The 27,426-nt window shown below is 46.2% G+C and overlaps 3 protein-coding genes across 25 annotated transcripts in view; all 3 read right to left on the bottom strand.

Annotated features, from left to right (window-relative positions):
- Nucleotides 1-1,791: 1,791 nt before the first annotated feature.
- Nucleotides 1,792-4,418, bottom strand: AQP10 (aquaporin 10). The gene is given in 7 exon segments (XM_068994172.1): nt 1,792-1,996; nt 2,411-2,477; nt 2,480-2,624; nt 2,871-2,989; nt 3,093-3,230; nt 3,784-3,910; nt 4,278-4,418. Coding segments are annotated over 7 exon segments (942 nt in total).
- Nucleotides 4,419-20,266: 15,848 nt separating this feature from the next.
- On the bottom strand, nt 20,267-22,923 carry HAX1 (HCLS1 associated protein X-1). Of its 2 annotated transcripts, none has more exons than XM_068965520.1 (7): nt 22,695-22,923; nt 21,913-22,031; nt 21,544-21,731; nt 21,082-21,133; nt 20,852-20,958; nt 20,632-20,722; nt 20,267-20,483 (listed from the first exon to the last, which is right to left on the bottom strand). In XM_068965520.1, the coding sequence occupies exons 1-7, from the start codon at nt 22,850-22,852 to the stop codon at nt 20,398-20,400; spliced, it is 801 nt and encodes a 266-aa protein (XP_068821621.1). In that variant the 5' UTR covers nt 22,853-22,923; the 3' UTR covers nt 20,267-20,397. The 2 variants fall into 2 exon arrangements, with proteins under 2 accessions (XP_068821621.1, XP_068821620.1); XM_068965519.1 differs by having other exon boundaries at nt 21,913-22,175.
- A 579-nt stretch (nt 22,924-23,502) lies between these two features.
- The window catches only part of UBAP2L (ubiquitin associated protein 2 like), a 44,373-nt gene continuing 40,449 nt past the window's right edge, over nt 23,503-27,426 (bottom strand). For 6 of the 22 annotated variants that reach the window (XM_068965098.1, XM_068965102.1, XM_068965107.1 and 3 more), the window contains 4 exons: nt 27,209-27,276; nt 25,987-26,184; nt 25,526-25,576; nt 24,133-24,679 (listed from right to left, as the gene is read on the bottom strand). In XM_068965098.1, the coding sequence (XP_068821199.1) occupies nt 24,584-24,679; nt 25,526-25,576; nt 25,987-26,184; nt 27,209-27,276 (413 nt within the window). In that variant the 3' untranslated portion in view covers nt 24,133-24,583. Of the gene's footprint in view, nt 24,019-24,131; nt 24,680-25,525; nt 25,577-25,986; nt 26,185-27,208; nt 27,277-27,426 lie in introns of those variants that run through there. The other 16 variants (XM_068965114.1, XM_068965106.1, XM_068965103.1 and 13 more) reach the window with 9 other exon arrangements.

A 27,426-nucleotide genomic window follows, 5' to 3' on the forward strand; every position in this document is an offset into this window, starting at 1 on the left:
CAGGACCCCCAGCTCACTTGCCACCGACACCTGGCCGCTTTCCATCGTCAAGGACAGAACCCGGGACTCACTCCCAGCTCCGAACTCCCAGCGCTACCACCTCTCCTTGAACCTCGGTTTCCTCACGCACAGAGACCTCCACCTTACAGAGACAAAGCCTGCTATTCCCTAACTCCCTTCTACAGGCGCCCAAACCTTCGGACCCCGAATACGCTCCTCACCCCCAAAACTCTCTGGGCGGTGCTGAGATCCTCCTCGGCACCCCCGCGCCCCTTCGATGGTCTCCCGCGCCCCGCCAGCACCCCACCCTCCCGTCCTGCGGACGGCCTCCCGACTCTCCCCCACTCTCAGGCACCCAACACCACCTTCCCTCCAGTCGTCCAGTCCCTCACCTCCGTCTCACGGCAGCTCCGACTCCCCATTCCCTCCCGATCCTCCCCGGCCACTCCAACCCCGAGTCCGCAGCCGCATCTCCGCCTGCCCTCCCGGCCCCGCGCTCCCGGGCTGCTGCCCCCGCCTCACCTCAGCGCTCAGCGCTCGGCGCCCGCCCCGGCGGCCCCGTCCTGCCCATGCCGGGGGCTGGGGCGGGGGGCGCTCGGCTCACCTCCCCGCGGGCTCCCGCCCCCCCCAGCTGCAGCCCCTCTCCCCCCGGGGCCTCGGCCCGCTACTTTGTGTCAGTTTCGGCCACGGCGGGGCGGAAGTGACGGAGGTGGCGGGAGAGGGCGGGGGGCGGGAGGGGGTTTGGGGAGGGGTGAGGAAGGGCGAAGGCGGGAGCCGCCATTTTTGTGCGGGGCAGGGGGAGGGTCTTAACCCCGGGGATGCTGAGCTCTGCGAGGCCGCGATCCCCGCCCCACCCACTCCCAGACGCATCCATCCCCGGTCCAAAAAAAAAAAAAAAAAAGTCTGGAGGCAAGATCGCTCTGAGATTTTTTATTTTTAATTTGAAAAAAGGGAAACAGAAGAAGGCTGCTTCTCTGCTAAAAGAGACCTCTCTTCGTCGGGGAGGTGTGTGAGAGTCGAGGAAGCGCTGAACGACGAGAATTTTCCTCCGCGCCAGCTGGCCTTTACTCCTACTCTTTCCGCTCGGGGCCCTCTGCCCCTTCGCCTTCTCTCCTCGCCCTGGCTCATCTCTTCTCACTGTAGTGCGCCCTCTTCTTGAATGACACAGCCCGGAATGTCTAGGTATGGGTCGTGCCTCAGTTTCTCCATCTTGCTCTCGCAGTCTCCAGCCACTTGACTGGCTGTGTTCTTCTGGCGGCCCTCCCTTTCCCGTCTCCCTCCCCCCACGCCTCCTCGGTGGAGGCGGTTTCCCTACCACCACCCCTAATTACTGTCTGCGGGGTGGCTGAATCTGGGCGAGGCGCCCCAGTCAGCGTATAGGCGGACGGCGCTGAGGCTACGAGAGCTGGGAGTCAGGCAGTGGGGGCCAAGCTTAGGAAGAAGTACCCTGGATTAAGCCCTGCACAGGATGGTCGGCTCCCACCATCCTGCAGATTCCCGAAGCCTTCCCAATCCGGTTTCCATGGTGCGCACCCTCTGGCGGCTACTTGGAGGAACTACGTTCTTGGAAGTCCAGGGTCCGAAAACCTGCGTGGGCGAGGAGGGGGATGAGCAGCCTGAGTCTGGTACCTGAGCCTCCTCGTCCTTCCTGTCCAGGCATCCTCCCCAGTTTAGGAAGAGGAGGTGCCTAGATGAGTACACGGAGAAGCTGGCCAGGGCCTGGCGTATTAATAAAGAGAAAGAACATCTTGTCCCTCTTCAGTGTCCACGAGGAAGGTGAGGACTGTCCTGTCAGAGTCGCAGCTTATTCTCCTGCAGCTGAGTTGCGGCCGGACTTCCCGAGCCTGAGGCTTCCTGTTGGGCACACTCTAGATCCTAAGATGGCTCTGAGTCCTCAGGATGGTGCTGTGCCACCAGCAGCTGGGATGTGGCTGTGCCAAGCATGCCCCCCACTAGAGGGCCCACCACAGGAACCCACCACCAACCATTGCCAGCACTGCCAGATAAGAACAGAAGGGAGATATCAGGGTGAGTCCCTTAGCCTTCCCTCTGAAGAACGGAGGGTATTCAGAAAACTCCCTAAAGCAGTTCCTGGGGTGAGAGACACCAGAAAGAGTGTTGTGGCACCAAAGAATAGCACCCAGAGAGGAGGAGACCCCAGGAGAGCTTGATCTTTAGGGATTATCTCATACATGCATTTTGTCTAACACAACCTCTCAATCTTACTGTTTCAATAAAAAGCGTAGAAGGGGAGAAAGGGGACAAGACATAAAGGGAGACCTGGGGCTTAGAGGAGGCTCAAACTGTCCTGAGATGCCAAGAGAACTATTTAAAAGGAGAGAGCTGGAGAGCCAGGGTCAGAGCCCTTAGCAAGGGGTGGGAGTGGAAGGACAGCACCAGGGGAGGCTACCTGAAGACTTCAGGGCCCCAGCCAGCTATGTAGGCAAAAAGCTGTGGGCCGAGGTCCTGGGCAGGTTGATTGGGAGCCCACAGTTGGCACCCATAGATAGCGTGATGGCCAGGATCAGTAACCCCACTACCACAGGCTCCAGACCTGCAGGCGCTCCCTTGTTCCGTGTGTCCAGGATGGCCTTCCCCATCATCAGCATCCAGGTGCCCAGAACCTTGGAGTCAACAGAGGCAGGGGGCCTCCCATCAGCTGCCAGGTGCACCACCTGCCCTATCTCACCCAAACACTCCAGGCTGCCACCCCATGGGATCTGACTTTGTCCAACTCAGGCAGCTGGGGAAGGCGAGATGCAAAGATAAAGCCAGCCGCACAACCCACCCAGAGCCTAAACAGCAGGCCGAGCTTCCAGGGGGAAAAGGACAAAGGTTGTGGCTTTCCTGGGTCACCCTCTTATACCTACCTGATCCAGGAAGCCATTGCTCAGAGACAGATAGGGGACAGGGTAGGTGGCAAAGATGGAAGCCGTCTCCTTGGGACCAGTCACTGTCCGGCTCCCACCTGTGTAGTTCTGTAGGGCATCTGTAGGGTAGGGCACACCCAGGATTTCCATCTTTGCTCATTCAAAACTGCTCTAAGGCATCGTTAACCACACACAGGTGCCCCCAACCTTGTTCTCTGTTACCGTCATAGAGAGCGTAGGGGACTCCAGAGGCACAGAACACAGACAGCAACTGCACCAAGGAGTAAATGAGAAACCTGGCCCAGGGGCGGTGTCCCCGGAGGCACATGGGCAGGGAGAAGGCTGGATTCAGGTGGGCCCCTTCAAGGATCAAGAAAAGAAAACCAATATCCATTAAGTGTCTGTCAGGCACTGTCACCAGTAACACTGCTATTCCTCCCCTCAACTCTTTAGTCAAATGTTGCTATTCTCATCACATGCGTTAGGAAGTTGAGGCTGAAGGAGGTTAAGCGACTTGTTAAGGTCATGCAGTGAAGCCAAGCTCAAACCTGGGTCTGTCTGCTCTTGCTATTCCAGTACTTGATGCAATGTGAGTCTGAGGAACAAGCTGGTGAGGTCTTAAGCAAGGATGAACCCCAGAGGGCTTAGGTAGGAGACACAAGATGAGTTTACTCATTTACTCATGATGCCTTGCCATAGAGCTCTGTCTACCTGAGCGGAGGATTAATGTGAAGTGGGAGGGCGAGATATAGAAAGAGAAGGGGCCGGACTGGGCCAGAGGCATATCTCAGTCCCGGGCACCAGTCAAGCTCAAGGAGATAATGTCTGTGAATCACCAAGGGATCCTTTTCACCATTACCAAACTCCAGTGCACATCCTGCCCTGTCTGACAACCAGACCTCACCCTCCTCACCTGAGACATTACCACTCACATAGGTGGCTAGCATAACGCCCGGAGAGCCAGCCAGAAACACGGTGAAGAAGTTTCCTTTGGTTCCTCCACTGGTGACAGCCTGGGCCGAAGACCCCTGTATGAGGAGCTGGTGGAGAAAAGAAAGATGAGGAAGAGGGAACCAAGGATAGGGAGCCTGGGAGACCCTGGGAGAGAGAGACTGGGAAGAAAGGGGATGGCCAAGATTGATGAATGGACTTGAGGAATCAGCAAGAGAAAACAGAAAGGGGAAAGAGAAAAGAGGGGAGAAACAGAGGGAGAGTAAGGGAAGTGAAGGAGGGTAAGAGATGGAAAGTGACAGGAATAAAAATGGGAAGGTAGGAGAGGCAAGAGGAGCAAGAGCAGGAAAAAGAGGCTGCTGGAGGCGTTGTCTTCCTAGTGCACCCAGAGGAAGAGGTAAGGACCCTAGGAGGAGCCCAGCTCCCTCTTTCCTCCGCCTCAATTAGACCGCCTACCATGAGCACAGACACAGCCAGAAACTCCGCCAGGCACTGCCAGGCCGGGAGGCTGCGGATCCGGAGCCGGTCCTTGACTTCACCTGGAGACTGAATGGAGACCGAAGTGGGGACGCCCTGTCCCTGGTCACCACTCTCCATCTGCGTAGACACACTGTTGCTACACAGCTGCTGCCTGTCAGGGGCAAAGATAGGGAAAAGACTAAAACCAATTAGCTCAGTTACTGACCAGCAGCTGATGTCTGTCTGTGCGTGAGTGGAAGCTCGGGAGGAGGATGTGGGCAGACTGCGCACAGCCAGAGTCTGGCGAGTGGAAGCTCGGGAGGACAGAGATAACAGGAGAGTGTGGGCAGACTGCGCACAGCCAGAGTCTGGCGAGTGCCCAGTCTCTGTCTCCTGTCTCAGCCCCAGGCCTCCCAGGAGTCAGGAGCCCCGCCTTGTGCTGACAGGCTTCGGGGAGTAGCCTGCTTCGTAGGCGTTAGTCCTCTTGGTCCTCAAACCAGCTGTGGAAAGCGGTAGTAGGGTGCTCCCACTCTGCTACTGTACTGAGGATGGGCACGCATTGTCCTGAGAGGGCCTTAGACTTCCCCAGGCCACACGGCTAGTTTATAGCTAGGCCAGGCCTTCTGACTCTCCGTCTGATACTCCACAGTGCCTCTCCTGTGGAATGTGAAGTCTTTCTTTCCCCCAGCCATTTGGATGCTTGGAAAATTTAACGTGCATCCAGGGAGACTGGACTGAAGACCATAGGCTGCAGGAGTAAAACCCACATCGGGAGCGCTTGCAGTCTCACCTTAACTAGAGAATGCTCTATCTTGTGTCTCTTGCCTTGGCTCCAGATGAGGGCTTCATACCCCCACTGAGCTCCACTTCCCTTTCTCTGGATGCTTGCCACTCTTACTCTGCTTTACGTATAGCCACTTCGTACTTCTTCATATTTCAAGCCTCTAATTAAGATTCATTCAATGATGAATCAAGCTCTAGCCCCTAGGGAAACATAGTTTCTGCCCTCCCTAGAGCTGATGCTCTAGTAGGTGGAAGTAGACAGTACATAGACTTTTTTTTTTTTCCTTTGCACCATGCTGCATGTGGGATCTTAGTTCCCTGATCAGAGATTGAACCCGTGTCTCCTTAACCACTGGGCCTCCAGGAAAGTCCAATATACAGATTTTTTAAAATATATATCATTTACGAGGTTCTTGAAGAGCTGGACTATATAACCCCAGGGGCAGGGGTGGGGGTGAGGGGCTCTAGCACAGTCCTGGGCACATCTCTGAGAACTAACACTTCCTTCCTAGGTTTAGTGGATATTATAGTACTCCACCCAGGTCCCCTGTTAGGAGCCAATGCACGCATTCCCCAGCTTCTGGGAACAACAGACACAGAGCACACAGCTTCTGCCCTCATGGCAGTGACTTCTGTGGCAGGAAACTGCTTCAGCCAAGGTCATGTGCCCTCCTATAGGGCGCAATGAATGAACGGCTGATGCAGGGATTCAAAGACCAAGCAGAATTTGGTAGTGTTGCACATAGACCTGGATGCCAAGAGTGCTGGATCAAACGAAGTGGAACATAAAGTTAGATGTGGAAGAATTTATTGATAAGGGAGCACTCTCCCGGGACTTAGGATTTAAATCCTGGCAAGATCCCCCTGGAATGTGGGATGAATACTCTTCTCGAAGGCTTGGGGAAAATGATAGCTCATGCTAAGAAAAGTAAAAATGTCTAAACGACTCATTTACATTGATGACCATTATTGAAAAAAGGGAGAATACTCAGACCTTCTGAGGATTTTTGGACAAAGGATCTGAATTAACATTGACAGTTGACAACCCAAATTTGTACCAAGGCCCCTTGTTAGAGAAGTAGCACGTGGGGCCCAGATAATAAATGGAGTCCTGGGCTGAGGTCTGATTCAAAGGATATTCACTGAGACCAGGGATCCGCCAGGTGGTCACTTCCCCAATACCCTAACATATCATAGCAGTGGACATCCTTTGGCGTTGCAGAACACTCATAGTGGTTTTTGACCTGCAGAGTAAGTGATGAAGGCCGACTAGATGCCTGAGACTGCCCGACATCAAGAGAATAAATAAAAACAATACCATATCCTAGGGAAAATGGAAGAGGTTAGTGCCAAAGAATAAAAGAGAGGTGGCCCCTTTCATGCCACCAGTTTGGCTCTTAAAAACTGGATAGATCATGACAGATGACAATGGTCTACCATAAACTTACTTAAACAGTGATTGCAATTGCAATTGCTGTGTCCCAAATGGTAACTTTACAGGGCAGTTTAATACTGCCTCCAGTTGGGAGTATGTAGTCATTAATCTGGGGAATATGTTATTTTCCATCCCAGACAGATCAGAAAGGAGGTCCACAAGCAGTTCCGTCCACATGGGAAGTCTAGCAATACACACGCACAGTCTTACCCCAGGCCTGTGTTAACTCTCTGGTCCTCGGTTGTAATAGAAGCTGAAGGGAGCTTGACTATTTGGACATTTTGAAAAATGTCATATTGGTCCACTATACAATGGACCTTTGAACAACACAGGTTTGAACTCTCTGGGTCCACTTATATATGGATTTTTTTTCATTAAATATATATTATAGTACTACATTATCTGCAGTTGGTTGAATCCGTGGACACAGAACCATATACACAGAGGGCTAACTGTGAAATTATACTTGGACTTTTGACTGTGCAGATGGTCAGAACCCCTAACCTCTGCATTCTTCAAGAGTCAACTGTATATATAATGTCATGCTAACCAGATCAGAAGAGGACAAAATGAAAGTATATTGGAGGTCCTGGAAAGATACATGATCAGAGGGTGGGAAACATTCCCGTAAAGGTCCAGGAAACTGCCATACTGGTGACGTTTTCAGAGGTCTAGAGGTCTGGGACATGTTAGATATCCTCTCTGAGGCAAAGGACTGATTGTTGTACCTCATATCTTCCATCACTAAGAAAAAACACATTACCTATTTACTCAGGATTTAGGAGAAATATATTTCACACTTGAGAATACAACTCTGAAAAATTTACTGCTGCTGCTGCTAAGTCGCTTCAGCCGTGTCTGACTCTTTGCGACCCCATGGACTGCAGCCCACCAGGCTCCCCCGTAGCTGACCGTGAAGGCTGTCAACTTTGAGTGGGGCCAAAGCAAAAAAGGCTTCTGCAGTCATATGACCCAGCAGACCTAATGAGACTAGAATATCTGTAGTGTGTGTGGTTTGGCAAGCTCTAATAGGAGAGTCATAATGTAGACCCATAGGGCATGGAGCAAAGCCATGCCATCTGCAGCAGAGAAATGCATACCATTGGAAGAGAAGCTCTTACAGTTCACCAAGTGACCCAGTAGCCAGAACCGCCCATCACAAGCTGGCCTCTACCTGATCCTCCGTGTCATTAGGGTGGGCCCAGCAAGAACACATTGTAAAATGGAAGTGACATCTTTGGGTTCAGGCATAAGTAGCATCAGAGAGCATAAGCTAGCAGAAAATAAGTGACCCAGACTCTCAAGTCATTCAACAAGCCTCTCTCTACCTCAGCTCACATGACCCTGTTGAGAATCATCTTCATCCATTTGAACTTTTGTAACGCTCAGAATTCTCCAAGCCAGGCTTCAACAGTACGTGAACCATGAACTTCCAGATGTTCAAGCTGGATTTAGAAAAGGCAGAGGAACCAGAGATCAAATTGCCAACATCTGCTGGATCATCAAAAAAGCAAGAGAGTTCCAGGAAAACATCTTTCTGCTTTATTAACTATGCCAAAGCCTTTGACTGTGTGGATTACAATCAACTGTAGAAAATTTGGAAAGAGATGGGAATACCAGACCACCTGACCTGCCTCTTGAGAAATCTGTATGCAGGTCAGGAAGCAACAGTTAGAACAGGACATGGAACAACAGACTGGTTCCAAATAGGAAAAGGAGTACGTCAAGGCTGTATATTGTCACCCTTAACTTATATGTAGAGTACATCAAGAGAAACCCTGGGCTAGAAGAAGCACAAGCTGGAATCAAGATTGCTGGGAGAAATATCAATAACCTCAGATATGCAGATGACACCACCCTTATGGCAGAAAGCAAAGAAGAACTAAACAGACTCTTGATGAAAGTGAAAGAGGAGAGTGAAAAAGTTGGCTTAAAGCTCAACATTCAGAACACTAAGATCATGGCATCCAGTCCCATCACTTCATGGGAAATAGATGGGGAAACAGTGGAAACAGTGTCAGACTTTATTTTTGGGGGCTCCAAAATCACTTCAGATGGTGATTGCAGCCATGAAATTAAAATATGCTTACTCCTTGGAAGGAAAGTTATGACCAACCTAGATAGCATATTCAAAAGCAGAGACATTACTTTGCCAAGAAAGGTCCATCTAGTCAAGGCTATGGTTTTTCAAGTAGTCATGTATGGATGTGAGAGTTGGACTGTGAAGAAAGCAGAGTGCCTAAGAATTGATGCTTTTGAACTGTGGTGTTGGAGAAGACTCTTGAGAGTCCCTTGGTCTGCAAGGAGATCCAACCAGTCCATCCTAAAGGAAATCAGTCCTGGGTGTTCACTGGAAGGACTGATGCTGAAACTGAAACTCCAATACTTTGGCTACCTCATTCAAAGAGTTGACTCATTGGAAAAGACTCTGATGCTGGGAGGGATTGGGGGCAGGAAGAGAAGGGGACGACAGAGGATGAGATGGCTGGATGGTATCACCGACTCGATGGACGTGGGTTTGGGTGAAATCTGGGAGTTGGTGATGGACAGGGAGGCCTGGTGTGCTGCAGTTTATGGGGTCACAAACAGCTGGACACGACTGAGCAACTGAACTGAACTGAAGCTTGTTCAGACATGAGTTGGCATGGTATGTGGGTAAAAGCCAAAAATTGACTTCTGCTGCATTGCAACCTATCAGGAGTGGCCCTAAAAGAGAGTGGTGAGGAGAGATCCTTCCAAGGGACAGAGATTTAGACAGTACATCTGATCATCCACTTTTTGGGAATGAGAAGGTGAGGATATACATAGTCACAACTAGCCTGGTAGTCTGGTCAGGGGCTTGAAAAGACAGAGAATGAAAGATTAGGGACAAGAAGGTGTGAGGATGAGATGTGGATGGACATACAGGCGTAGTCTTGAAGTGTAAAGGCTTTTCTATCACACATTAACACCCACCAAGAAAGCGTCCATCGGGACATCCCTGGCAGTCTAGTGGCTAAGACTCTTGCTTCCTCTGGAGGAGGGGGCACCTGTTTGATGTCTGGTCGGGGAACTAAGATCCCACATGCCTCACTGCTCAACCAAAAAAGGAAAAAAGAGAAAGAAAGAAAGAAAGCATTCATCACAGACGAGACATTAAACAACAAAGACGGCAGGAAGACTTAGCCACTGACCGTCATCAACCACCCAGTTCTGTACGATGGATACACTGAGTAGAGTAGATGGTGGTAGAGCCGAGGTTATCCACAGGCCCGGCAGCATGAGCTCCGACTCACCAAGGCTCAGTTAGCTACTGCTGCTGCCAACATGCAACGACCATTAAAAATACCAACACTAGCGGGACTTCATGGTAGTCCAATGGTTAAGACTCCAAGCTGCCAGTGCAGGGGGCCTGGGTTCCATCCCTGGGCAGGGAGCTAGGTCCCCCATGCCCCAACTAAGAATTTGCATACCACAACTAAAACTTGGTGCAGCCAAATAAATATATGTATATATAAAATACTAGCACTGAGCCCTTAATATGGTGCAGTCTCTTGAGGAGAAGAAGTAGATAATTAGGGATAAGGTGGGGACACTAGATTTCCCATCACTTTTGACTGGAATTGACACATATTCTGAGTATAGACTTGCCTTTCCTGCCCATCGGGTCTGGGCTAATACCACTCTATAAGGACTTACAGAGTACTTGATCTATTGATATGGAACCCACATTATGTAATTTTAGACAAAGGGATCCACGTTACAGTAAAGGGGATGTGGCAGTGGGAACATGACCCAAAGATCCACTGACCCTACACTGCCCCACCCAGAGGGCACCAGTCTGATAGACCAGTTTGCTGACCTCTTAAAGACACAGCTTCAAGATGAAATCCCAAGAGGATGACGTAGCATCCTCCAGAATATAATATATACCCTAAATCAGTGGCAACTGTATGATTCTGTATCCCCAGTAGGAACATTACATAGATCTGGGAATTGATTGCATGGATGTAGGATAGAAATCAAGTACCCTCCACTTATCCTCACTCACAGTGAACATGTGGGGAATTTGATTTTGAGGTCCAGAAGTGCTGAAAACCAGAGGTGTAATGCTTCCTCCAGGGCTCATGGTAAGAATCCCTTTAGAACTTCGGGGTCTTGGTAGCAAGAGACCAGCAGGCAAGAAAAGAAGTCCTCATACTGGCTGGAGTAATTGACTGTGATGAAGGACGGACGGCTGCAGCTACATGAGGGAGCCAGGAAGAAAATGCTGGCGTTCAGGTCATCCACTCTTGCTGTTCCCATGCTCAGTTTTAACAGTAAATAGAAAAATATAGCAGCCACAGCCTGGGAGGGGCATGGTAACCAAGGGCACTCTCGGGTGAAGGCCGGGGTCATCCCACTATCCAGCTGCCTAGACCAGCAGAGGCACACGCCGAAGATAAGGAAAATCTAGAGTTAGTGGTGCAGAAGGGGGGGTGATAAGAATCCATCAGAGCCGCAAAACCAATTGCGGTAGTTAAGGCTATAGAGTTTTCCACTAAACCTTCTCTTAAATTTCCTCCAAGAAATAAAACCAATCAGAGTCCTATAGAAACCTTCCCCCCAACTGGGTAAGCTAACCATAAGTATGGGTCCAAGCAGTGGTAGTGGTAAACGGTAGTAGACACCACGGTGCTTCACCCAGATCCTCTCTTTGAGGTCGTGAGCCTATGTCCCAGCTGCTGGGAAGATCAGTTGCTGATGGCTCGCAGCTGCCTCCCAACTGGAAATTAGCTCAGACACATTGAGCTGTCTCATCCTATCCCAGAAGGTTTCCTGAAGTAAAAAATGGGCTGATTCAGGGACACAAAGTCCAGGCCCCTTTGCCTTTTCAGTTCAGTTCAGTTCAGTTCAGTATTTCAGTCGTGTCCAACTATTTGCGACCCCATGAACTGCAGCACGCCAGGCCTCCCTGTCCATCGCCAACTCCCAGAGTTTACTCAAACTCATGTCCATTGAGTCGGTGGTACCATCTGACCATCTCATCTTCTGTCGTCCCCTTCTCCTCCCACCTTCAATCTTTCCCATCATCAGGGTCTTTTCAAATGAGTCAGTTCTTCGCATCAGGTGGCCAAAGTATTGGAGTTTCAGCTTCAGCATCAGTACTTCCAATGAATTTTCAGGACTGATTTCCTTTAGGATGAACTGGCTGGATCTCCTTGCAGTCCAAGGGACTTTCAAGAGTCTTCTCCAACACTGCAGTTCAAAAGCATCAATTCTTCAGCACTGAGCTTTCATTATAGTTCAACTCTCACACCCATACGTGACCACTGGAAAAACCATAGCTTTGACTAGATGGACCTTTGTTGGCAAAGTAATGTCTCTGCTTTTTAATATGCTGCCTAAGTTGGTTATAACTTTTCTTCCAAGGAGCAAGTGTCTTTTAATTTCATGGCTGCAGTCACCATCTGCAGTGATGCTGGAGCCCCCAAAAATAAAGTCTGTCACTTTTTCCACTGTTTCCCCATCTATTTGTCATGAAGTGATGACACCAGATGCCATGATCTTCATTTTCTGAATGTTGAGCTTTAAGCCAACTTTTTCACTCTCCTATTTCATTTTCATCAAGAGGCTCTTTAGTTCTTCTTTGCTTTCTGCCATAAGGGTGGTGTCATCTGCATATCTGAGGTTATTGATATTTCTCCCAGGAATCTCGTGTCCAGTTTGTGCTTCATCCAGCCCAGCATTTCTCATGATGTACTCTGTATATAAGTTAAATAAGCAGGGTGCCAATATACAGCCTTGATGTACTCCTTTCCCCATTTGGAACCAGTCTGTGGTTCCATGTCCAGTTCTAACTGTTGCTTCCTGACCTGTATACAGATTTCTCAGGAGGCAGGTCAGGTGGTCTGGTATTCCCATCTCTTTCTGAATTTTCCACAGTTTTTTGTGATCCACACAGTCAAAGGCTTTGGCATAGTCAGTAAAGCAGAAGTAGATGTTTTTCTGGAACTCTCGCTTTTTCAATGATCTAGTGGATGTTGGCAATTTGATCTCTGGTTCCTCTGCCTTTTCTAAATCCAGCTGGAACATCTGGAAGTTCATGGTTCACATACTATTGAAACCTGGCTTGGAGAATTTCAAGCATTATTTTGCTAGTGTGTGAGATGAATGCAATTATGCAGTAGTTTGAGCATTCTTTGGGATTAGAATGACAACTGACCAGTCCAGTGGCCACTGCTGAGTTTTCCAAATGTGCTGGCATATTGAGTGCAGCACTTTCACAGCATCATCTTTTAGGATTTGAAATAGCTCAACTGGAATTCCATCACTTCCACTAGCTTTGTTCAGTGATGCTTTCTAAGGCCCACTTGACTTCACATTCCAGGATGTCTGGCTCTAGGTGAGTGATCACACCATCTTGGTTACCTGGGTCATGAAGATCTTTTTTGTTTAGTTCTTCTGTGTGTTCTTGCCACCTCTTCTTAATATCTGCTTCTGTTAGGTCCATACCATTTCTGTCCTTTATCGAGCCCATCTTTGCAGGAAATGTTCCCATGGTATCTCTAATTTTCTTGAAGAGATCTCTGAAAGTGAAGTTGAAAGTGAAAGTGAAGTTCTCAGTCATGTCCGACTCTTTGCGACCCCATGGACTATCAGGCTCCTCTGTCCATGGGATTTTCGAGGCAAGAGTGGTGGAGTGGATTGTCATTTCCTTCTCCAGGGGATCTTCCCGACCCAGGAATAGAACCCAGGTCTCCCACATTGTAGGCAGACGCTTTACCGTCTGAGCCCCCAGGGAAGCCCATCTTTCCCATTCTATTGTTTTCCTCTATTTCTTTGCACTGATCACTGAGAAAGGCTTTCTTACCTCTCCTTGCTATTCTTTGGAACTCTGCATATCTTTCCTTTGCCTTTTAATCTGGGACGATTCAGAAGAATTATCTCCATTCCGGTTGCTTTTTAGTCACTCAGTAGTGTCTGACTCTTTGGTATCCTATGGACTGTAGACAACAGGCTCCTCTTTGTCCATGGGATTCCCCAGGCAAGAGTACTGGAGTGGATAGCCATTTCCTTCTCCAGGGGATCTTCCGGAAGCAGGGATCAAACCCATGTCTCCTGTGTCTCCTGAATTGGCAGGTGGATTCTTTTACCACTGAGCCATCCAGAATTCCCTGTGAAATGCTAGGATCAGTTGAGGATTCAATTGCAACCACACTGTGTCAGCCACTCCCTTTGTGGAATCTTTATTTCTTCACTTTCCTACAGGTATTTCTCTCAAGAGTACTCCTAAACAAACCTTCTGCATTAAACTCTCCATATCAGAGTCTATTTCTAGGGGGACCCAATCTAGGACACATAGTTCTCACAACGCTACACACTGCCTCCTAAGCGCCACTCTCCTTGAGCCTTTCAGGCTGAAGAATATTAAAACTCACCAAAAGTTCCCTGCGCTCTCTCTCTCTTCTATCATTTTAAAGAAGAAAGGTAAGTTTTATTTTTGTAATTTCTCCTCCCACGGTGGGTGATTTCAAGAAGCCTATAGAAAATGATCTGAAAGGGATATAGCAGTCAGTTCCCTATGACTTTTTAAAACTAACTCACCTAGTCTCCCTTCCAAAACAGGACCCCACATTAAGCAGAAAATGGTGGGACGTCCCTGGTGGTCCAGTGGTGAAGACTCCACACTTCCACTGCAGGGTGCATGGGTTTGAACACTGGTTGGGGAACTGAGATGTCCTAAGCTGTGTGGGAAGGCCAAAAAAAGAAAAAGAAAAAGAAGCAAACAAAAACCGAGAAACAGCTGTGCTTGTTAATTTACATGTTAAAAGTTGCATTAAATTTATTGTATATAAATAAATTTGTATACAAATAAATTGTATTTAATAAATTGTATTCAATTTATAGGTAATTTTGGGCAGAATTGCTATCTTAATATTGTTTGTATTCCAAGGAGTCTGCCCAGGTGGCGCTAGCGGTAAGGAACCTGCCTGCCAGTGCAGGAAATACAAGAGGCGTGAGTTCAATCCCTGGGTTGGGAAGATCCCTTGAAGGACGGCATGGCAATCCATTCCAGTGTTCTTGCCTGGAAAATCCGCATGGACAGAGGAGCCTAGTCGGCTACAGTTCATAGGGTCACACAGAGTCAGACACGACTGAAGCGACGTAGCACACACTGTGGGCATGGTATTGCTCTCCTTTTATTTAGATTTTATCTCAGGAATTTTTGTAGTTTTCAATGGTAAGCTTTTGCACTTATTCTTCTAAAATTATTCTTAAATATTTTACTATTAGTTATGCTATTGTGAATGACTTAATGTCATTTTCAAATTGTTGCCAAAATATAGAAATACATTTTTTTGGTATATTGTTCTTATATCCTGAAACCTTGTGATACTCACTTATTGTTGTTATTATTCAGTCTCCAAGTCATGTCCGACTCTCCGCGACCCCATGGACTGCAGCACACCAGGCTTTCCTGTCCCTCACCATCTCCCAGCGTTTGCCCAAGTTCATGTCCATTGAATTGGTGATGCCATTTATTACTATTAGTAATTTTTTTTGTTGTTTATTCCTTAGGATTCTTTTTCTACATATAAAATCATGATATCTTTAAGTATAGTTTTACTTCTTCCTTTCCATTCCAAGTCTTTCATTTCATTTTCTGGCCCTATTATCCTAGCTGGAACATCTAGTATGATGTTCAGTAGTAGTAAGAGCACATAGCCTGGCCTTTGTTCCTAATGTTAGTGAGAAAGCATCAGTTTTTTACTATTAAATATCTTTTTATAGCTACCTCTCTTTTAGACTTCTTTCATGTCTAAACATGACTATTATATTGCCATATTTAATTCATAGCTTAACTGGATATACAATTTTAGATTGGAAACAATTTTCCTTCAGTATTTTAAGTTATCTTGTCTTTTAAGTCCAGTATTGCTGTTTTTGAGAATATTGTGATTTCTCATCCTCTGATTTTTTTCTCTGTCTCAAATTATTTGGATTCTCCTTCAACTCTAGTGTTCTGAAATTTCATATGATGTGCCTTGGAGTGGGTTTATTTTCATCCTTGGTATCTAGCATGTGGTGAGTCCTTTTTTTTTTTTTTTTAATTTTAAAATCTTTAATTCTTACATGTGTTCCCAAACGTGGTGAGTCCTTTTATGTTAGAAAGTAATATCCTTCCCTTCTGGGATATTTTCTCAAGTTATTGATAAGTTATACCATTCTAGTTTGCTTGTTTCCTCCTATTTTCTATCTCTGTTATTTGGTCTACTGTCTTGGTCAACTTTATCATCAAAATCTTTTGTTAATAGTTTTTCATTTCTGTCATTTTTTTTTTAACTCCCCAAATGTCTTATTTTGTATATTCCTCTTTTGTAGCTTCTCGTTCTGGTTTCTGGGTATATCATCTCATATTTCCAACATAGTAAAGTTTTGTCTCCTTGCTAAATTTTTATCTTTCTGCATAGTCTCTTGTTTCTTCCAAGTTGCTTCTTCTGTTTGTGATTCTACATCCTTCATCTTAAAAGCTGTCCACAGATGTCTGGTAACTTCTAGCTCCGTTTGTGTTTACAGTGGCACTCTAAAAAGCTGATTGGAGAAAGCAATTGCATTCTTATACACTAGAAAAGTGAGGGGGAAAAAAGCGAGAGGACATATTCTACCAAATACAACTATAGTATTTAAAACTGTGATATGGGCACAAAGATAGGCAAATAGATTCATAGAAAAGACTGGAAATTGTAACATTTGTACATATATTTGTATATATTTTTCCAAAGGTAAAAAAATGAAGTTGGTCCCCTGATTCATACCATATAGGGAGATAAATTCTGAGTGGATTTTATTATTTATTTATTTATTTGAATTTTATTTTTTTAAAAATATTTATTTTTTTTGCTGTGCTGGGTCTTAGTTGCGGCACTTGGAATCCTTAGTTGCAACATGCAAACTCTTGGTTGCAGCATGTGGGATAGAGTTCCCTGACCAAGAATCGAACCCAGGCCCCCTGCCTTGGGAGCGTGGGGTCTTAGCCACTGGACCACCAGGGAAGTCCTGATTTTATTCTTTAAAAAGATAAAAATTTAAAAAAAAATTAAAGCAAAATTACCGATCTTTCTCAACTTACCATGGGGTTTTGTTGCTATAAACTCATAAGTTGAACATGCCTTTCATATATTTAACCTAGTGAAAATCACAGCTTAATCTAGCCAACCTTATACATGCTCAGAACACTACAGTTGGCCACAGTCATCTAACACAAAGCCTATTTTATAATAAAATGTTGAATATCTCATGTTATTGGATACCATACTGAAAATGAAAAATAGCACGTTTACCCTTGTGATGCTATCGCTACCTAGCCTCATGAGAGTGTACTATACCACGTATCACTAGCCTGGAAAAGACCAAAACTCAAAATTTGAAGTACAGTTTCTACTGAACACATGTCACTTTTGCACCACCATGAAATTGAAAATTTGTAAGTCAAATCATCATAATTTGGGGACTGTCTCTTGTGTTTTGAGATATGTGTTCTTGTGATATGCATGCCTTTAAAAAACCTCTTTAGGGAATTCCCTGGCAGTTCAGTGGTTAGGACTACATCTCACTACTGGGGGGCCTGGGTTCAATTCCTGGTCAGGGAACTAAGATTCCACAAGTTGTGCCCCCCCAAATCCCTTTATTATCATTTTATTGGGGTTTCCAGAAGGAACAGAGGTAAATTTGTAAGCTCTGCCATTCTAAACCATAACACTAAAAACTTTTTAAATGAGAAAAATATCCAGTAATTTTTAAAAAGTTGAAGTATACTTGACTTATATTAGTTTCAGGTATACAGAAAAGTAATTCTTTTTGCAGATTATATTCCATTATAGGTTATTATAAGATAATGGGTATAATTCCCTGTACTATACAGTAAAAATCTGTTACTTTATCTGTTTTATACAAGTAGTTTGTATCTGTTAATCCCTTACTCCTAATTTTTCCTCCTTCCATCTCTCTGCCCTTTGATAACCATAAGTTTGTTTTCTAGGTCTGTGAGTCTGTCTGTCTCTTTTATGTACATTCTTTTGTGTTATTTTTTAGATTCCACATATAAGTAATATATAGTATTTGTCTTTCACTGACTTATTTCACTAAACATAATATTCCCTAGGGTATATCCACATTGCTGTAAATAGCAGTATTAATATTTTACTTTTTAAAGGCTGAGTAATATTCCATTCCATATATACATACCATTTTAAAACTATCAAATGTCACTTATTAAATTTAAAATGTCATCAAAACAAAAGAAAGATTTGTACAGATTTTTTTACTTCCTTGCAGAAATCACATATTACAAAAAATTTTTTATTGAAGTATAGTCATTTACGATGTTGTATTCGTTCAGGTATACGGCAAAATGGTTCAGTTATGTATGTATAATCTTCTTCAGATTCTTTTCCCTTATAGGTTTTTACAAAATAAAGTATGGTTCCCTGTGCTAAATAGTAGGTGCTTGGTTATCTACTTTTTATACAGTAGTGTATGTATGTTAATCTCAAACTCCTAATTTATCTCTCTCCCACATCCCCCCTTTGTTAATCATAAGTGATTTCTATGTCTGTGGGTTTATTTTTGTTTTGTATATAAATTCATTTGTATCTTTTTTTTTGGATTTCAAACATAAGCAATATCATATGGTATTTGTCTTCTTCTGCCTGGCTTACTTCACTTAGTATGATAATCACTACGACCATCCATGTTGCTGCAAATGACATTATTTTGTTCTTTTTTTATGCCCAAGTAATATTCCATTGTATATGAGAATCCCATGGACAGAGGATCCTGGAGGGCCACAGTCCATAGCATTACAAAGAGTGGGTCACAACTGAAGTGACCTAGCATATGCATATATATACACACACACACACATCATTTTAATCCAATTGTCAGTGGACATTTAGGTTGCCTTCATGTCTTAGTTATTGTAAATGCTTCCGCTATAAAATCGGGGTGCACGTACCTTTTCAAATTATTGTTTTGATTCTTTCCTGATATATACCCAGGAATGGAATTGCTGAATCATATGGTAGCTCTATTTTTAGTTTAAGGAATTTTCATATTGTTTTCCATAGTGGGTTCATCAATTTACATCCCCATCAACAGTGTGAGTTCCCTTTTTCCCACATCCTCAGTTTGGTTCACTCGCTCAGTCATGTCCGATTCTTTGCGACCCCATGAACCGCAGAACACCAGGCCTCCCTGTCCATCACCAACTCCCGGAGTTCACCCAAACCCACGTCCATTGTGTTGGTGATGCCATCCAACTATCTCATCCTCTGTCGTCCCCTTCTCTGGCCCTCAATCTTTCCCAGCATCAGGGTCTTTTCCAACGAGTCAGCTCGTCGCATGAGGTGGCCAAAGTATTGGAGTTTCAGCTTCAACATCAGTGCTTCCAAAGAACACCCAGGACTGATCTCCTTTAAGATGGACTGGTTGGATCTCCTTGCAGTCCAAGGGACTCTCAAGAGTCTTCTCCAACACCATCCTCTCAAACACTTGTTATTTGTAGACTTCTTAATGAGTCATTTGGACAGATGTGAAGTGACACCTCATTGTGATTCTGATTTTCATTTCTATAATCATTAGCTAAAGAGTCTAATAATGTCCGACTCTTTGTGACCCCACGGGCTATAGTCCATGGAATTCTCCAGGCCAAGATACTGGAGTTGGTAGCCTATCCCTTCTGCATCAGATCTTCCCAACCAAGGAATTAAAGTGGGGTCTCCCATATTGCAGGTGGATTCTTTACCAGCTGAGCTACCAGGAAAGCCCCTAATAATTAGCTATGTTAAGCATCTTTTCATGTGTCTGTTAGCCATCCACATGTCCTCTTTGGAAAAATATCTGTTCATGTCTTCTGTCCATTTTTGATGGGATTTTTTTTTTTTTTGTGGGAGGATGGGGCACACAGCATGTAGAATCTTAGTTCCCCAACTAGGGGTCAAACCAATGCCCCATGCATCAGGAGCATGAAGTCTTAACCACTGGACCACCGGGGAAATCCTGACTGGATTTTTTTATGAGTTCTATGAGCTCTTCATACATTTTAGTTACTAACCCCTTGTCAGTCATATAACCTGCAAGTACTTTCTCTCATTCCATAGGTTGTCTTCTTGTTCTATTGGTTTCTTTTGCTGTGCAAAAGCTTTTGGGTTTAATTAGGCTCCATTTATTCTTGCTTTTTTTGCCTTGGGAGACTAATCCAAGAAAATATTGCTACAATTTATGTCAGAGAATGTTTTGCCTGTGTTCTCTTCTAGAAGTCTTATGGCTCCATGTCTTACATTTACATCTTTTTATTTTTCTATCTGATGTAATGGAAAGTTCTAATCTACTTGTTTTGTATGCAGCTGTCCAGCTTTTCCAGTACCACTTGTTAAAATGACTAATAATGCTTTGCTAGTTTATTTTCTCTGAACCATTCAATCACAGTAATTTCACACACAGGGAAGCATTTTTTCCCCTACGCTTACATACATTGTTTTTTAAAACCTGATGCATCTGCATGTGGAAATTTCCCTGGAACTATCACTAGTTACCTATTAATAAGGAAAATCATTTCCTAAAGGTACCTGGTCCTTACTTATCAGAATCAGTTTTGCAAGTAAAGCAAAGAGATAATCTTTTGTGGGCCAAGTTAATTTGGGAAGCCCTGGATACTGTGAGAAAGTGGAATAGCCACGACAAAACCAAGACCAAAGAATTAGCATAAATAAAGGTTTTATTGGTCAGTTTGGGTGACTGACACACTGACAGACCTTCAATTCACTGTTCCACATACCCAAGGTCCTGAGGTGGCAGGAAGACAACTAAGCCCATTAATACCAAGCAAAGGGTGGGAGGTGGAAAGAATCTAAAGGCCTCTGTGATTAATTAACAAGGCTACCGGGACCGGAACCAACGTCCTAGGAACAAATCCAGGATGGAAGAGGAATCATCCAAGGATGGAGGAGTTGGTGATTCTGGACCTAAGGGAAAGAGTGATACACACAGGCTAAATGAAGGAGATTGCAAAGAGGCAAAGGAGGGCAGCAATGTTTAATGGTAGGAGAGCAACGGTTTCCCTTTCCCATGGAACTAAGAGATGGATCCCTTTGATTTATACTCTTCACTTACCATCTCTAGGACTGCCGCCTGCCTCTTGATGGGTTACTGTGGTCTCTTTCCGGCCCTCGCTGTCCACCACAGTCCGGCGCTCCTCTATAGTCTACAAGAAGAAGTCCCCCCACCATATCCCTAACATCACTAAAGGTGGGTTCACTTGTTTCTTTACATAGTCCCCCTTTCCAGAACATTCTCTGGTCACAGCTGCCTTTACCCATCTCTCCCAACTCACCCCATCTGGTTTAGTGATCTTGGTCACAGAGACACTCTTGAAATAGGATTTGGGTTGGGGCTGCAGAACTGGGCCAAGACCCTCCTGAGAAACCTGGGAATCAAGATCTAGAAGGGCACAGAAAGGAAACAAGAAAGAGTCCAAAGCGAAGAAGGGGACAAATGTGGCAGACAGAAATTTCAGGGAGGGACACCAAAGGGCTGGTAAATGTCCTCCCCCTCCAGACTTACCATTGTCTTCTCTGGCTCTAGAGTGGGGGGTCACAGACCACGTATCATCGAACTGTAGAAGCCAAAGTAGGTCAAATGACTCCTTTCAATCTGAAATTTGAGGGGCCCCAGAACCCAAACTATTTCCAAGTTTCAAAACTACTTTTTTTTTTCAGGAGAAATGATCCCAGCAGGATGGCTTTCTTTACTCACTCCTCCTTCCTACCTGATTCATGTATTTCTCTACTAAAAAAGCATTCCTGAACTGACACTTTTCTGTCCTCCTTCAAACATTTCTGCTTTCTCCAAGCATCGTCTAATTTTTAACAAAAAGCAGAACTCCCATTTCCTCCCAAAGAAAATCCTACACAAAGCTTAATATAGAAAACAGACAAATACAACCCAGGTCTGTTAGATTCCAGCAAGGTTTCCAGTCTTTGCAGTCTTCTCCACAGCTCCCACTTCAGGCCCAGATGTACTCACCCTATGAAAAGGTCTCTGGGGGCCCCAGTCTGGTGCTGGTTTGGGGGATTCAGATCTTGCATCACTCTCCAAGCCCCCACCAAAGATCTTGGGCTGGTGACTATCTGGATACTTAAGCATTGAGTCCCGAAGTGTCTGTCCTTCCTGCCGTCTCTCACCAGGTGTCTCTGATTCAGGACCTGGAAGTTCTGCAGAAAGGTGGCAGGTGGATGCTGGGAGTAGGAAAGGACTTGGGCTCTTTTAAATCTCCTTGAAATCATCAGCTTTCTCACACTTCCCAACACCCCCAACTACTCTCTGCAAGTCTTTTTTTTTTCACCCACCGACCCAGTAGAAACCACAGGTTCTTCCCCAGGAGCATCCACACACCAGGAGGGCGGGAAGGCAAGGTCCAGGCCCCCATCTCGCTGAAGATGTTGTTGAAATCCCGTACTAAGTCATCAAAGCCGAAGTTATCGTGGAAACGCATTCCTCCTCCTGGGCTGAAGCTGAAGCCAAAGCTAAATTCCTCAGGGGGCTGGGAACCCTCAAACCTCGAGTTCCCACGGCCCCACGTGACTCCTTCTTCTTCCTCTTCCTCATCATCTTCGTCTTCATCGCGAGTCATTCCTCCAAAAAAGGGATCTCTGTGGCTAGGGGTGGAGGCAGATTAGCCACCAAAATTTCAGCACTTAACCATAACATCAGCTAAGACTCGACGAGTAGGACAAGAGTTGGGATCTGAGAGCCTGGAGTGAGGGTAGAGGACTAGCCATCGGGTTTGTTTTGCTTCATCAACGTCAGTCCTCACCTGGTGCCCCGCCCCACCCCGCCCCGTCCCCAGCGCTTCCCTGTGGCTTTTCTTAAGTGTTTCCCAGCCCCTGCCCTCCCCCAAGGTCTTGCTCACTTGTCCTCGACTCCAGAGCCCATTGTCTTCCCCACCCGGTCCCCTGTTGCATCACCCTAGATTGGAGAAAGGCTTAAGCGGCTGTTTCTTCTCTTAGCGACCGCCCTGGTTACTGTCGGGGGGTGAGTGTTCAGTGTTGACCTTTTTTTCCCGCAGGAGTTTTAGGAGGGAAGAAAAGGATGCTTTTCCAAAAACAGGGTGTCCAGGGTCAAGCTCCCCTCAGAGTACTCCCGCCCCTCCGTGTCTGGCCGGAACCCGCTCTCACCTCCGAGGTCCAGAAAAGCCGAAAAAGCCCCGAAAGAGGTCAAAAAGGCTCATTCCCGTAGTGGGACTCGAACCTTTGAAGCCCACACGGGTAGCAGCCAGAGCTACGCTGTCGGAAATTGAGCGAAGAGTCAGACCACGCTGCCGGAAAGCAAGCATGCGATCGCACACTGTCGTAAAACAACCGTAAGCCGGACGTCGCTGAGGGGCGGGGCGGGCGATCCTATCAAATTCTAAAGGCTTTCACTTTTGCCCCCACCTGCTTCCTGTGAAGGGAGCGGGCGTACTGAATTTTTATTTCCCAACGAACACTTGCCCTCTAAGCCAATTCTTTAGGCCGACCAACCCACTCCAATAGGGTTTCGAGGGTTTGACGCTTGATGGCACGGGAGACAGCCGCCAGAGGGCACTCCACCCACAGAAATTAACCGGACCGAGACCCTTCCTCATTGCAGACTCACCACACCCACGGACCAGTGTTCTGCCTTAAACCCACCCGCTCCCTTCTTTCATCCAGTTTGTTTCTCGCCTGACTTAAGTCTAGTATTAGAGGAATGGACAAAATGTATCAAGCTCCTTCTACTTTAATAATGACATCCCCAGAGTAAAAGACACAGGAATGCATGGATTTAACTTCATCTCTCCCTCCAGCTATTAAGTAGTTCGCCAAGGTAGGCTCTGCAACCATCAGAATAGACTTTCTGAGAGCGCAAGGGAAATCTAGTCAAGTTTTGGGAAGGAAGAATTTGGAGGTGTAAGTGTCCCCTTTTGCCTATCAGTGACTTTCAAAGCCTCTCCCCCTCTCTGTGCCCCCATCTCCTTCCCAAACCTGGCCTTGCTCCAGCCTCCTCCTCTTCAAGGGTGTGGATATTAGCTATGTGAAATGAAAACACTCAAACATCAAGATCTACTGCTTCAGTTTTGCTAGCCAACAGTGCATATTTCGCACTCATTTCTTTCCAGTTCATTTGCACGGACCCATCTAAATTAAACTTTGATTCTATCGATACAAAGCGATTTCTTTCAGTTCTTGGTTAATCCTCTCCCTTTCCACCCAGTATCAGCTATCCCACTCCCTTCACTGCCTACAATCTGCTACAGATGACGGAAATGAACATTTGCAATGATTCTTTACAGGCACCACTGTGAAATTTTTGAGGGAGGGCGAGGGAATCCCCTCAAGGGCAGCACATTAAGGTCAGAGGAGTTCTTAAAGGGCGAAGATTTCGTTTTTATTCCACCGCCTTCGGGGCCTGCTAGAGAAGGCCCAGTTGGTACAGTAATATTTATTCACCAAGCTGGTCATCGACGAGACTGAGGACATCCTAGACGGAGCAAGAATGGGCAGAGGCTGAAGGTAGAGGTTTTCTTTTTATATATACAAGACACATTAATCCATTAAATTTGAGGACACAGTACAAAAAAAAAAAACCACTTCAACTAATTCATCTGACAATGCTGTTCATATTCATGACGCCATTTTTTGTTGTTTTGTTTCCTAATAATAAAGGAGGAGACTTAGGGCTGTTGGGCTGATATATATTTGGGGGTCCCCCCTCCCCACCTCACCCACACACCACCAGGGTGAACAGGAGGAGGAGAAGAGAGGGCAGGGCCCACAGCAAAGTTTCATAATCTTGAATGCAAGGGAGGAGGAAGAGAGGAAAGGAAGAAAAAAAAAAGGAGAAAATACAAATCCTATAATACATACAACAGAGTGGGGATGGTATGGGAATGGGACAGACATGAAGCTGAGGCATGGGGTGGGCCGCTGGGGGTGGGGGGTAGCGGAAGCCCCCCACATTCTTTTCTCTCTTTGATGCTGTTTCCATAGTTGCCAGGCTGAGAAGCCCTCTCAGAAGATGGGACCGGGAGAAGAGGATCGGGGCCTCAGTTGGCCCCCCAGCTGTAGCTGTTGTAGGCAGACTTGTTGGTCTGGGGCTTCTGCGGGATGGAGCTGGTCTGGCTACGTTGCCCGCTGCCCGTCTGCAGGGGAATGGGAGGGTGAATGGGGAGGAAAAAGATGTCGAGTTAGTGGGACAAACTTATGACATCTTCAAGTGGAGATTTAGAAATTGTTTTACTCTCCCATTCCCCTGGCTTAGAAACTACTCTGAAGCTTGCTTCTCAACCGTCAGAAATTTGGTTTATACGGCAGTTAAGAGCACCTCTGACAAATAAAAAAGCAGCTATAAACTTTAAATAAGGGAAAGATGAAAAGAGTGCAGGATACTTTTGGAGACAAGATAGTGAATCAGTTCTACTCATTTTCAATTCCACCTCCCCCCACCCTCAAACCCATCCTCTCCTGTTCCAGAAGGCTACTCTCTAGAGAGAATTATGGCCTCTTGGAGATGGGTAATCACAAGGTGATTTCACTTTCACTGATCCCTATAAATGCCTCAATTTTGGTATCTGTAGTTGAGAGCAAGGAAGTCCTTACTCTAGCTTCTCAAACCACCTATGAGGAAGGGGGAGAGGTCACTTGCACCACCCCAGGGCTCCCCAGCCCTATCACCCTTCACATCTGCGAGCCTATTTCAGGGAAGATAAGAGAGTCTGAGGCCCCAGGCTCCAGATGCTGTTCCAAGAATCCTTTCCATTCCAGTAACCAAGTGTTTCAAAAGTCAGGGAAGGGTAGAAAGAAAAAGAGAGCATTGAGGGGAGGACAAGAGAGGAATGGGAGGCCAGAGAGCTCAGCAAGGTGTTTGTGTTTGTGTATCCCGACTTGTGACTGTGCAATCTCTTCTCTTCAAGTTCCCTGAGACTGTGGAGGTGAAATGGGGACTGAAAAGGAGTGGGTTCAAGCATATCATCATTCAGTTTCATTACCTGCTCCTCCTGCTGGCGCTGGCAACAGAGAATCATCTGCAAATATGGTAGCTGAGGCAGAACCAGGATATATGGAAAATAAAGGGACAAACTTTGACAATAGAACTCCACCATTAGAAGGGAAAGCTGTACTGTCAGGGAAGGGGGAAGGCTGGGGAGGTTAAGAGGGAGGCGTGAGCCAGGCCTGATGGGATGAGGGCAACTGTGCTATGGGAAGAGGTGGAGGAGAGAGGCGCCAACGGCATCGGGGGTGAGGCTGCCGTCTGGCCCTCCTCTGACGCACCCTTTGCCGGCCACTCGTGTTATGTGCGCTGTGTCTGTATGTGCTGTGTGCCCATGGCTGGCGCTGGGGAGGGCGGGGTGAAGGTGGCGGTGAGGAAGGGTAAGAGAAGGAAAGGGGAGGTAGTTTTAGGGATAGGAAGGAAGAGGAAGGGAAAGGAAAGAGGGGGAAGGGCTATTACCTGGCCATCCTGCTGCAGGTGATGGTGAAGGATCTGGGAGTGCGGCTGCTGATGGGGAGTCAAGATGTGCATAAAGGGGGCAGGTGGGTAGGCAGCAGCTGTGGCCGGATTGATGGGCCCCCCACTTCCTAGGGCTGAAGGCAAGTTGAAGGAGGCAGCAGGAGTACCGGAATGAAAACCTTGTTTCTCAAAGGACTGCTATCCAGGAGAATAGGAGGAGAGAGAGTGAAAGGATCAGCAAACTCTTCCTTGGAATTTCTGAATCTAAGATCCCCCACCCTGAGAGAACAGCATGGTGTCACAGAGGAAAGCTGCACCTGAAGTCAGATAGTCAGGTCTCAGCCTCAGTTCGGTCTTTAATAGCTGTGTGATCCTGGAAAAGTCTCTCAGCCTGTTTTCTCTTACATGAATCAGGGATGCTATTAACCCCTCAGTTGTAAGGACCAAATAAGAGGACAGATGTGAAATCACTTTGTGAAATCTAACATCATTCATGAACACAGTGAAATATGTTGACTACTATTAGCACAACCTCTGGAGTTGGGTAAAAATTAGAACTTGTTGGATATTAAAAAGAAAATGAATACACACTGAGGTATCTTGAGTGTTAATGGTCTTGGTTATGAAGCACTCCACCACAACTCCCAACACTTTACCTAGAACTTTTAATTCTTTATGGTGTGTGTGTGTGGGAGCAACACAATACTAATCTGTGCATAATCTGGATGCCTCGGTTTAATTACTGGGCTGTGTTGTATCCTTTCCCACTCTGTTACAGATTTACAAAGAATGGCAAGACTAGTTTCCTTTCATTCTGTATCTAGTCTCTGAGAAACTTATGAAAAGGCTGGGAGTAAGTAAAGGGCCAGGAAAACTTGCAGTAAACGACATGACATCACAACAATTTACCACACTTCACCTTCCTGTAACATTTTTCTTGTTTTTTTCCAAGAGGGCTAACTTTAAACTTCAAGAACTCACTCACTTTCTAGTAGAAAGGGTTTCCTGATACCTCTCTTAAGAGGACTGTTCTTGTTCACTGTATTTTCCCGCCCTTTGGCCATATGGCTTGTGGGATCTTAGTTCCCCTACCAGGGATTGAACCCAGGCCCATGGCAAGGAAAGTGCCAAGTCCTAACCACCGGACAGCCAGGGAAATCCCTGCAACTCCACCTCCTCGATATCCATCTCTTTCCAGTTCTATCCAGAGCCAGGCACCTACCTGGGTTTTGGAGTACACAGAACCCGAGATATCTGGCACGCCTGTATTACTGGAGGTGACTGACACACCTGGGGGAGGAGGAAACAGACAGGAGGATTAGCTCAGCTAACTGCCTGGCCCCATCCCTGGGAAATGATGATGTATGTGGCTTTTCTAGCGATAGCACTGCAAGGGAATTTTGGTCTGTTTTTCCAACTTCATGTCAGTCCTGAGGAATA

This window comes from Capricornis sumatraensis, chromosome 2 (assembly GCF_032405125.1).
Source record: "Capricornis sumatraensis isolate serow.1 chromosome 2, serow.2, whole genome shotgun sequence".
NCBI classification, from domain to species: domain Eukaryota; kingdom Metazoa; phylum Chordata; class Mammalia; order Artiodactyla; family Bovidae; genus Capricornis; species Capricornis sumatraensis.

Bases quoted from the DNA above. Each gene is read 5' to 3' on its own strand.
- HAX1 (XM_068965519.1), bottom strand. From the start codon at position 22,852: ATGCTTGCTTTCCGGCAGCGTGGTCTGACTCTTCGCTCAATTTCCGAC. The intron at 20,723-20,851 runs GTGAGTTGGGAG...TTCTTCTTGTAG, and splicing joins AGATCACTAAACCAGATGGG to ACTATAGAGGAGCGCCGGAC. The intron at 20,484-20,631 runs GTAAGTGAAGAG...TCTTTCCCTTAG, and splicing joins AGGCGGCAGTCCTAGAGATG to GTCCAGAATCACCAACTCCT.